Source organism: Ischnura elegans, chromosome 6 (genome assembly GCF_921293095.1).
Source record: "Ischnura elegans chromosome 6, ioIscEleg1.1, whole genome shotgun sequence".
Lineage (NCBI taxonomy): Eukaryota > Metazoa > Arthropoda > Insecta > Odonata > Coenagrionidae > Ischnura > Ischnura elegans.
The window spans coordinates 118,357,711-118,369,768 of NC_060251.1; the positions used below are offsets into that span (position 1 = coordinate 118,357,711).

Consider the following 12,058-nt stretch of genomic DNA (forward strand, 5'->3'; position numbering starts at 1 on the left):
CGTTAAAAAGCAACGGTGATAGAGTACAGCCTTGCCTCACTATTCGGCCAATGCTTGCCCACCCTGATTCTCAGTCGGCTACCCTCACTTGCGCAGTCTGGGCCATATACAGATTACGAATCAGTCCTATACCTCCAATTTACACCTATTCTTCTGAGTATATCCATTAACTTTACCCAGTTCACCATATCTAATGCTTTCTCAAAATCCACGAAGCAGGCATACACATCCAGGTCATATTCTAGATTCCTCTCCACCATGGAAACATTACAACTATTATAGATCCTAATTAAAAGATAGAGTGGCATACGGGTGTATGCCGCGTGACGTAGTGGAGATTGCCCCGACGTTTCCTGACCGACTGCTAGTCACTTCTTCAAAATAAATGATGCTGGGATTTGTTTTTTTTCTGCCTTAATTATTTCAGGTAGGCGGAAGGGGTGAGGACTGGAGGGGGAAGATGAAGAAATGTTGTGGATGATTGGGTTCCATGTATTGCTAATTCTCAATTCGGTATGTCTGTTAAAATTATTTTTGTTTTACTTTATCTCTATGGCTTCGCGGATGAGTCGTGTTTTGAAATGCTTCACCTTCGCGATAATTCTTGATTCTTTGAAATCGTTCGCGTTACCGGTGGCTTCATGCTTCGCTGCGGCTGACTTTGAAGAGTAACCGAGTCGAATGGCCCGCTTATGCTCGTCTATTCGAGTTTTGACCGTTCGTTCTGTTTTCTTGATGCATTTCTTCTCGTAAGTTCCACAGGGGATTTCGTACACTCCTTCAAATTGAAGTGGCGTCCTATCCTTGATATTTCCCAAGAGGTGTTGTACTTGGGTCTGTAGTTTAAAAAATATCTTAATGTCAAACTTCCGAAGGATATTGCCGATCTTGTCTGTCGTTCCTTCCATGTAGGGGAGGAAGGCTTTCTTTTGTTAGTCTTTCGCTTGGATGTTGGGAAGTGACCTTTCTCAAAATACGGCGTGTGTCCTGTCGATTTCGAAAAATCTAGAATCATCGCGAAAGTAAAACATTCCAAAACACGACTCATCCGCGAAGCCAATGAGATAATGAAAAACAAAAACAATTGTAACAGAGATGCCGGATTGAGGATTAGCAATACATGGAACCCAGACACCCACAATATTCTTTCACCTTCCCCTTCCAGTCCTCACACCTCACCCCCTCCGCCCACCTGAAATAAAAAAGGCAGAAAAAACCAAATCCCAGCATCACCCCTTTGAAGAAATGACTAGCAGTCGGTCAATCTCCACTACGACACGCGGCATGCACCCGTATGTATCCCTTTAATCACCGTGAGCCGCGAAAGCTTCAATCAAGAAAGACTTTGATGACTTTAAACTATTTATTGCAATGAAACTAGGTGGACCAGATAGCTACTAATTGACTACTTCTATTTTTCTTGTGCACGAAACAAAAAACACGACACTCAACTCCTGTGCTTTCACCTTGTTATCAATGAAAAGTTTAACTTTTCACTTGAAATGTGCATTATGCTAAGAAATATGAGTCGTGTTCTTTAAACATTAGCATTCATGTCTCTTGCGTAGTGTAAGCTTGAATGCATGCAATGCTAGGAAGTGGAGTCCATTTTCTCACCCCTGCTCTGTGGTCCATTCTTCTGAGTTCTCCCAGTATTTTCCCCACCCTGTAGTACCAAAGTCCTCTCCGCTTTCCTTGATCATCTGGGTCCAATTTAATTGCCTTTCGCATCATGTCCAAAGCCAGTTCGCGATGAGAACGATGAAAGTCTCCTATCACTGAGGCATGTACGGCAATAAGAGCCGCTTTGGAGGGACTATTCAGCTCCTGAAAGAAAAAGTGAAATTGTTAGAAGGGTCTCTTTGCTCCAGTTAATATATCAATCAGAAACATCATCGAAATTACGTGAAAGCGATAAAAAAGTCATTATTGTTTATTTTGGCAAATGTCGCTATGGCATCATTAAAGTCATAAGTCCTACGATTGGTTAGACGCAGCCCTCCAATCGGCTTCACTTTCAACCCCTACGTAATTCTTTTACAGTTTACAGCCTTCATAATCAGCTCCATTTATCTAATTCTGCTGTTTTTCACTTCCAACCCGTCCTTCATCCATTCTCCCTCGTGTCTTTCTGTTGTGACACGGGCAGTCAAACAACGGATTATTTTCTCGGCGTGTCACAGCAGAGGGTTCCTTGCTAAGTTGTCAGCTGATCAAGCCCAATTACATATCTAATCGTGCTTTCTATGAGCTTTTTTTTACTGTCCTTGGAGTCCTATAAATACACGCAAAGAATTTACGACACTCCTGGCGACTGGACGTCAGAGCGAGAGAGAATAACATGGTTCGCAGAGGGTGCTCAATCCGAGGCTCACCCTTATCTGCAAGCAGCATCGAACCGTGGTTCTGGTGAGGGTGGGTGCTCGACTGGTCAACCTTTTGGTGTTGTTTGCAATGACAGATATTAGGAAATTTTTTAGTGGGTTATCAGTCGAAATTAATCGACAAATAGATTTTAGAAATTCATTTTTGAAGTGTTATTGACCTTCCTGATGAGAAAGTTAAAACTACTTCAGGAAGGTGGCTATTTTTATTAATATCATTATTTTTTTTACCTTTAAATTTTCTTCAGTTTTCACTGAGTTGTTTCAGTGCAAAGACGTTCTCACCAAGGTAACTCTTTACTGTTGAATTGCGTTAAGAAATTTTCTCGTGATATGACAGGTTGAAATTATTACAGCCTTTTTTAATTTGATGTATATATTTGAATGAAGGCTGAGTATTTTGAAACTGTTTTGTATATGTTTTGGGATGATAACGATAGCTGAGATGACGATTGCATGCATTACATTGCATAAACCTATTCCATGTTCTTTTTATTTCTATTGCCTATTCTTGGTACTTATTTATTTTTCCGGCTATTGTATTTTCAATGGCGACAGTGGCACAGCAATACCAACTATGTAGCAGGTTCTATGTTTCTTTTCAGTCAACATTATATCTGGTCTATTATTAACTATAGCCTTATCTGTTTTGATAGGCAAATCATAGTAAATTTTAAATGCGCTGTTTTCAAGCACTGTTACGTGGTGGTATTCATAGTATGGGGTCTTGGTATCTATTAACTTGCGTTGGTAGGCCATTTTTGGTCAATAATTTTTGCAACTTGATTACGTCTACTTAAATATTCTGTATAAGCTAACATCTTACAGCTAGATATAATGTGTTGGATTGTTTCAGGCACTTGAAAACATGTTCTACATTTGTCATCTGTTATGCTTTTATCACCCAGGATATACTCAGCATAATTTTTAGTGCGGGTAACCTGGTCTTGTATTGCAAGCATGAACCCTTCGGTTTCTCCATAAAGTTCACCCACTGACAGCCATTTGTTTGATGAGATTTTATCAACATATGGTTGATTGAGGTCATTGATGTGTCGTCCATGTAAATCCTTCTGGGCCCTTAGTTTTACATTTCTATTCAATAGAACGGTTCTTGTGTTGGTTGTTCCATAGGTCGTGCCATTTTTAAGTTTAATGGTGTTAATTTATTGTCGGCATATGCTATTGATTTGTGCAGCATCGAACTGTTTGATTTATTGCAAAATAAATTTTTAAGCCCATGAATTTGATTTTTGAGGAGCTGCTGTATATCAATTAATCTCCCATATAGCGGAGTAACGTTAGTCTCTCTATTGCAACCATCGGATGATGTAAATTAAATTTTGTGAATGATGTACGTATTGATCTTTCTTTTCCTACTATTTCGGTTTTGGTCCAGTTAATCACTCCAAAAGTATACGTCAACACAGGTACCTCAAAAGTATTGATTGCTTTGATCATAATTCGTGCATTTAATTCTGCTTTTACAATGGATCTTAGTCTTTTATTGAATTCAGTCGTTAATTCCTTCTTGATCTGTTTATGTTGTATTGATTTTGCTTGCAGGAAACCAAGGTATTTGTAGTTCTCATTTGCTGGCATAGATATTATTGACTCATCATCCGTAATATTGAAGTTACCGTGTTTGATTTTTCCTTTTTCTATGTGATGCAATCTGCATCTATCCAATCCGAATCGCATGTTTATATCAGTGGAGAACCTACATGTGACATTCAAAAGGTACTTGAGCTGTATTTCATGTGAGGAATAGATTATATTATTATTAGTATTATAATTTTTATCATTATTATTATTACATATTGCTGCAAGTAGGGTTTTGAAGGGTTAGCAGTCGAATTAATTCACTGATTTCAAAGGCGTTATTCTCAACCATGGGGTTTCCTGGTGGCAGCATTTCATTTACACGTATGAATAACAGATGTACCAATATAATAACTAAGTAAGAAACAGAAAAGACACCTATAATAAAAAATAATACATAAATTGTAACATCATACAATTTACAAATGAACATTGACCCAATTAATCCAATTTCAAACACCCCCTTATAAACCACAATGTGTTTATAGGATAAATGATGTACACTAAGTTATGCAACTGAAAATCCAAATATTCATTTCATACCCAATGCGAAGAGAATTTCGGCTATAAAATGGGATAAATATGCCAGTAGGTTATGGGCGACTTTACTCTCTCTTTCCCTCTTCTTTTTCTTATCCTTTGAAAACAATTTTTTCATTTCAGCCCGTCATATTTTTGCCCATAACACGCTCATTTATCTGATTATATTATTCCGTCTTCTACTCAAGGTATCCAAAAGACATCCCTTTTCTATAACTCTTCTTAGAACTTCCAAATAACGCACACGATCTATTCCGTGTATTGTCATAACTCTTCTAATAACACCACATTTCGAAAATTTAACAGATGATCCCTCTGCTGTTATAATCATCCACTCCTCACTACCAGACATCCACTCCAAATGTAAGTCCTACTCATTTGCTTCCTAGCTTCAGCACTTATATTTTCGGCTGAATGAAGTATCTCTTTTAGAGAAATGTCCTGTTTGCTTTGGCTAGTCTGTTCACTATTTCCGTCTTGCTTCTTCCATTGCTGCTCACTCGACTATATTCTATTCACTTTATGTCTGCGGGTGAGCTTTCGTGAGAGCCCGGACACTCTCGGATGGCTTTGGTGATAGGGGAGGGGTAGTACCGAGAGAGAGAGGAGGAGCGAACATAACGTTGCCAAATGTACATAGCCACCCTACTTTGTCACTGAAAACATGTGAGTCATAGGTGGCCACAGGTATTTTGGCCCAGGCGCCGAGAAAATATACCAACTCATTTGGAAGGCATTGGGGATAATCCTTTCACGGAAGCCCATGGCATTGTCAGCTACCATGCTAAATGAGGCACCGTTGGTGGAAGACATACTTAAACACTTACAAGGAGAACGCGTGAGGTTTGGCAACACTGCTCCACGAGCAGATTCACGATGTTCACTCGGAGGAGGTCTGAGAGCGACTCACTGAGGCCACGCCTACTGTTTGCTGATTGGCAAAGGCAAAGTCACATGTCGAGAAACTTTCCCTCCCCTTCCCTTTACTTGCTTTGGCCACACCAGCTAACCCGCAGACATAAAATGAACAGCGTATAGAACCAGATTACCAGAAGTCTTTCACATCCTCGAGTTTATAGTTTTGCGGCTTGCGGTAGGTCATGTGAACTACTTTAGACTAGCACTTGTGCCTTCTTTGCAATGATTTTCAAATAATTTTGCTAATATCGATTCAAATTTTTTCGTGGTGGATATAATCTTTACCAGGCTTTACTCTGTCTCTTCTATATCATCGGAAAATTGCAGTGCTAATTTTGTTACACTGTATTTTCACTAATAGTGAATTCTCTTTTATCTCATTGATGGCTTTCCCAATGAACATATAAAAATTACTATGGACAGAACATACGCTTGTCTCACAAGGCGGCTTATTCCCTATTTCTTCGCACCTGGATGCAGATTTAATTCCAGTTACTTGGTTTGGATATAAATTGTGGACAATTCTCCGGGCATTACAGAACACTCCAATATCTCTAAGGATTACCAGATTTACATTCAAGCCCACCTTATCGAAATCCTTTTCTAAGTCCACAGATGTGATGAATGTGGGTTTTTTTCTTCTCCATTCTCTTCTATCTAAGCAGTCGAAGGGCCAATATGTCTTCCCTTACACCTTTATTTTTTTCTAAATCCAAATTGGTCTTCGTCCAGAAACTCGTCTGCTTTATGTACTATTCTACTGTATATGAATCTGTTTATTATGTTCGGAGTATAAGTTTTTGGGCTAATGGTCATAAAATCTTCTAATTTCTCTGGCATCTTCTGTTTGGGATTATAAATGCTGTATTTCTTCCCGAAGGGTCTTGGTATGTTTACTTGGTATGTTTATGTATAATTATCTACTACAACGATGACGCGGAAAATGAAGCCTCCACTATCATCGCACCTCGCAAGCCTTTCCGTCAACTTTATTTACCTCGAGGGGGAGGAAATATACAGGAAGACGAGGGGATTGAGGCGCTTATGAAGAGTAAAGTAAAACTTCTCTCTTTCTTGGCGTTCCTTCAAAGATACCGTGTTTCTGACACTTTGACTCCTTGTGCCACAGTAAAACATCATATTATGACACCGGTAGCGATGAGAAATCTTCGCCAAACCTTCGCATAGTTCCACTGAGAGAAAAAGTCAGCAAAAATCCCTCTCAAATCACCACTGCACTGAAGAATTATGCCGACAGCATCTGAAATTTAGTTCAGCATCCGTTGCATCCGACTGGAACACTTGGGACAAAGTCTGAATCTTCCCGGAAGAGATTTCCTTCAACCTAAGAGGAACAAATTAAGATGACCCACAAACTCAAGAGCAGGCAGCGCCCCTTATATGAAGACGAAAGCACTAAAAAGTACTCTTGGACAATCGTCATACTCAATTAATGTGAGCTGAGCGATGCTGATAAGTCCTTCTTATCCAAAGGGTAAAATTTTTCTTACAGTTAAACCTTTCAAAAATATAGACGGCTCTTCTAAGAGCCAGGTTGAAATCTCAGCTGCTGCGGAATCAAAAACTGAAGATCGTATCACTCTGCCACCACACAAGACAGACCGAGGGCAAAGTTTTTGCCTCTGCTGATGATCATACAGTCAGTCTTGAAGGCCAAGACACAGTCAAACCTGTGTTCACGCTTACAGGCAAGAAGAAGAACATCAACAAGGGGAAGAAGGCATCTGCGGTTCTTCCAACCCAAATCGCAGAATCTACGAAAACAACGCAGAAGCCAATAAAAGCCACAGCCGAAGAACAAAAATGGCTAAATAATCCTATTCTGCCTGAAAGAACACTCGAGGCGTCCTGTGCAAACGGGAGGAGTGACGGGCGTTCCTGAAGGAGAAGAACGCGTGCGTCATTGCCATTAACGAGACCACCTATACGACTGGAGTAGTTCGAGTTGTTCCAGTAAAGCGGGTTCCTAAAATAGACGTGAATATCCATACCAATGCTCTGGGATGGATCAGAGTGTACTATGTCAACGACCGCACTGTGAAGCCCGTGGTTCAACTTGAAAGTCATAGGAAATGGTGACGACGCGTCCATCACCATCGGGGAAATAATGCTACGCATAAATCCAGGAACTAATGTTATCCCAATAAACGAATAAACCAACTTAGGGGCCTGGTAGCCGAAGAAGGCCTTGCGCTTCATGGCCCAGTTACCAGTCCTATTGTATACACGAACGAGATTTCCGAACTCCCACCAACAATTTCACTGGATCTAGAGATGGCTGATTGGATCAACTGTTGAAGTCATGTTGCTCGATCACTTTCAAGAAACTCGATGTCGCCAAAGACTCCGGATGAAGCCAATTAGATGGCTGAACATCTCGCAATCACTATCATTGCCTCCTTGGAGGCGAAGATTCCGGTAAAAAAACCGTGAAACCGGGATACTTTCGCATACCTCTTCCACATGCAATAAGGACCCTGATATCATGCTGGAACATCATCCGGAAGGATGAAGAGCTGGAAGCGACAATGGAAACGCTACCGCACGATGTTTGAGTTTATTGAGTCCTCAGCAAACTCGTCAAGTGGGAACTCCTTGACGTTGGGCGGAATAACTGCGATACGTACATGAGCACTGATCTCTGCCACGAAAACGAAAAAGAAGACGCTAAGGCTATTTGGAAGACGTGAGGCAGACTCAAAGTAACAGCCAAATTGGACCTAGTTATATCCAAGGGCAGGGAGTTGGCCACTACTCCGGTGGATAAAACCTAATTGCTTGCACATCACCGGAAGATTGTCTTCACCCCCAACACAGGGACGGTGAATCCCGGGAAGGAGCTAACACCATTGATACAACGGAGCGGATACTACAGGAGCCGAAGGAGATGACCCGCCATCGAAAAAAACGATAGGAGGTCGAAGCAATCTTGAGAATACTGCCCGCCAGGAAAGCTCCCAGACCGAGCAAATACCGTCATCCGTGAGCTACCGTGGTGATTGGTAAAGTGGTGATATTGTACCTGGTCAGCATCATGAATACATGCACGACGATTGGCCGCTTCCAGCCAAATAGAAACTGGCCCGAGATTTCTGCCTTACGAAGTCACATGGCTATAACAGACTTTTACCCCATTCCTCTCCTCGACGGCATCGGAAATGCCAATGAGTAGATCCTACTACATCGCACGCTGCACTGAGTGCGCAGCAAAAACATGTATCCGAAGGTTCAACTCGGGTTTCGGAAGGCCACTCTGTCATACACCAGCTGGTCAAGATCTCCGAATTCATTACCGACGCCTTCAACAAGATGGGCTCAGTTGTCGCATTATTTGTCCACATGCGGAAAGCTTTAGATCGTGTATGGCGCCAACCCCTTCTGATCAACATGCACCGCCTCCAGTTCCAGCAAGAGTGTCCTCGCTTTCACCGCATATTGCCCAGAAGGAATAGATATTCAGCGTGGTATGGCTCGGCAGAGACTTCTCGACACGGCGGACACTCGTTGGCGTGCCGCAAGGGTCTTTGCGAGGACCATTACTTTTTAGCATCCATTCACATGTCATCAACTACCCAGGAAGAGATTCACTGTCTTCTCTTTACGGAGATGACGCTTTTCCTCTCCAGGATGAGCAAGAGGGCAGCCACTAGACTGCAAATCACCATGGAGGATATCTTACCCTGGCAGCACCCATGGAGTATCACGATCAACGCCGGGAACACGAAGTCGATAATCCTCCAGGGAAACATGCAGCCAAATTCACAGCAGGTGACGGTAGGCGACGCTGTTCTGCAATCGGAATCGGAGGTCGTGTATATAGGAGTCGTACACGATCGGGACCTGTTCTCAAAGCCACAAGTGGAGATAGCAAGGGAAGAAAAAGGAGTCTTCGCGGCATTGAACTGGTTAAGAGAAGTCCTGAGTCCTCCTGTGCTGAGCTGTGACGCAAAATTACACCCCAAAAGAGCCTGCATCCTGCCGTTACCAACGTATGCAGCTCCAGCTTGGTCAATAGCAGCACCATATATCTTTTGTTGCATTATTCGTCTCGTTTATACTGGAATTAAAGAGCTATTATCATCGTCAAAATACTACTTCGGGGACAATAATGGCTGTTCCTCATGTTCATTAGTCATTGCTCTTTCATGGAAATAAGTCAGTTTCAAAATATCTTCAGACGCTTTCATCCTCTTTTGCGGCATGTTTGATAAAGCAACCTCCAGCATTGTTTACAGTAAGTGCATTTCGTTTCAGATTCTTGCATATAATCGATATTTTTTACATTGACTATTGTCAAACCTTTCTTGGGTACAATTCTTGAATACATGTGACACAAAAATGTTTATCAACTAATTACATTTACAACCCGCTTGCATGTGCAATCATTCAATTCAAAAAAGAAACTTTCGACACTTTCATCGTTAATTTTGGAATGGCTGGTCACACGACTTTCGGAATTGATAACATCGAATGTAATGGCGAGTAACTGGCACAGAATGCATGGGTATTAGGTGCCAATTACAAGCTTTTACTTTACGTATTTTGGAACTTTTTGACTATTTCATTCGATAATGGATACAATACACAAAAAATGTGCCAGAAAAATGTATGATTATTATCCGCACGAGTAATTCTAAAGCAAATCATTCAATTCAAAAAGCTTTTATGCTCACCTTCGAAATGATTGCTAAGGCGACCTGCAGCATTATTCAGCATATCCATTACTTTTGAACGACTTACCAACACTCTTTTTTGCTATTTGGGAAGCTTATGTACACAATAATGGAACTCACGTTACAAAACTATATCTGTTTTCCAATTACATACCCCCTTAAAGATTTCGAGCGTTAACCCACTCGTTATTACCGATTATAACAATAATAGATGTGAAGCATGTTCGAAGCAATTAAGATGATGGGCCAAGTCGGACGTTTCAGTCATATTGATCACCGCTCACCATTCACTTGAGTGACTCTATCGGGAACGGACTCCATCGTCGGCCTCTATCAATGCCCATAACGACCGTTTTTGGTTGCTGCTTATGTGGGTCTCAACCAACGCCCGTGTGTATTTCCCCATGCATATTCCGCGTAGAACTCTATAATTACTCACTTTATCCCAAAGTTAGAAAAACCACGATTGTCCGAGACGTGGAAGTAAATGGAGAATTCTATTCGCCAGTGATAGTTTTCGGTTGGGAATCACTGGACGCCTTTTATCAAGAGTGACACTGTCTTACGTATTGCGAATGACCGACTTTGGTCGATAATGACCGACATACGGCTTCGTTGCTAAAAGATTCTGTCATTATTCGGAGTTCTCCCATGTTGGGGTTTTCAATGTTGTGTCGGCTATCAGCCAGCAGGGTTGGCAGGCGTGGGGAGGCGCCGCTCATTTTTTTTTATGTTGTACCAGTTGGTACTGGTCGTACTGGTCGTGCAGTCGCGCGAGTGATGTAAGAAGGTGACAGTCATAAAATTATTTGCTCTCAACTTATGTGTACCTATTATTGCCTACACAAGTTCCACTGCCAATCAGCCAACAGGTTATGGAAGCCCAGTGTATCTATCAACCTTAAACGGACGAGGAGTGACAAGTGTTAGTCTAAGTCGAGAGAATATAACGTTGAGAAGAATAATTCGTGCTGCCGGCATTAAGCGAGTGAAAATGGCGGACGAAGGGAAAGCGCGCGAAGACGATAATTACTTGAGGTTAAATCAACATAATTACTATGTGTGGGCTATTCGTACACAAGCGGGACTAGTGGAGAAGAACTGTTGGAATGCGGTTGACCCCGGATTCGACGACGTGGAAGAGCTGAATGCAGAGCAAGCGCGAACAAACAGGAGAGCCTTGGCGCATATTTTCAGACATGTTAATGATGAATATCTGCAAGACATAGGTGATTGTGAACGAGCAAGAGAGGCTTGGAAGACCCTTGAGGAAATCCATGCAACATTTACCCTACTTCACACTGTCATGCTAATGAAAGAGATGGTGAACGTGGAGAAGACTGAAAATATAAGTATGCAGGTGTATATGTCGAGAATTCAGGATATCTATCGAAAGGTGAGCAAAGGTGGAATAACTTTTACCGATAAGCAAATTGCTATGATCTTCCTAATGGGATTGCCTCTGAGTAAATACGAAGGGCTAATTCGTTCGATGGAGCAGGAGGGGAACCTTACAACTAGAGCTGTGAAAGCAAGATTACTTGTGGAAGAGAAGAGGGTTCAGAGAGAAAATGATCGGAAAGAGAGAGAGGAAGGACCGACAGCATTGACATCGACGAAAGGCCATCCATTCAGCAGAAATCAGCCTAATAACAGGGGCGAGAAGAAAAACCATTACGGAGGAAACAGTAAGATGCGAGGAAGTGGCATAAACGGAAATAAGATGATAAACGCAAGTGAGTCTAAGTGCTTTGAATGCGGAAAATGGGGACACGTTGCCAGAAACTGTGACAATCCTAGATGCTATGCTTGTGGCAACCGTGGTCATGTAGCGAGAGAGTGCGATCAAAAGAGGGCTGAAATCAACAGGAACCGAGGAGAAAATGAAAAAAAAAAAGAGTGAAGTGGCCACAGACCGAT

The 12,058-nt window shown here is 41.8% G+C and overlaps 1 protein-coding gene across 1 annotated transcript in view; it reads right to left on the bottom strand.

Annotated features, from left to right (window-relative positions):
• Positions 1 to 12,058, bottom strand: part of LOC124161590 — a 32,364-nt gene that overhangs the window by 12,410 nt on the left and 7,896 nt on the right. Inside the window, exon 3 of the mRNA XM_046537971.1 lies at positions 1,618 to 1,827. Within this exon, the coding sequence (XP_046393927.1) occupies positions 1,618 to 1,827 (210 nt within the window). The remainder of the gene's footprint in view (positions 1 to 1,617; positions 1,828 to 12,058) is intronic.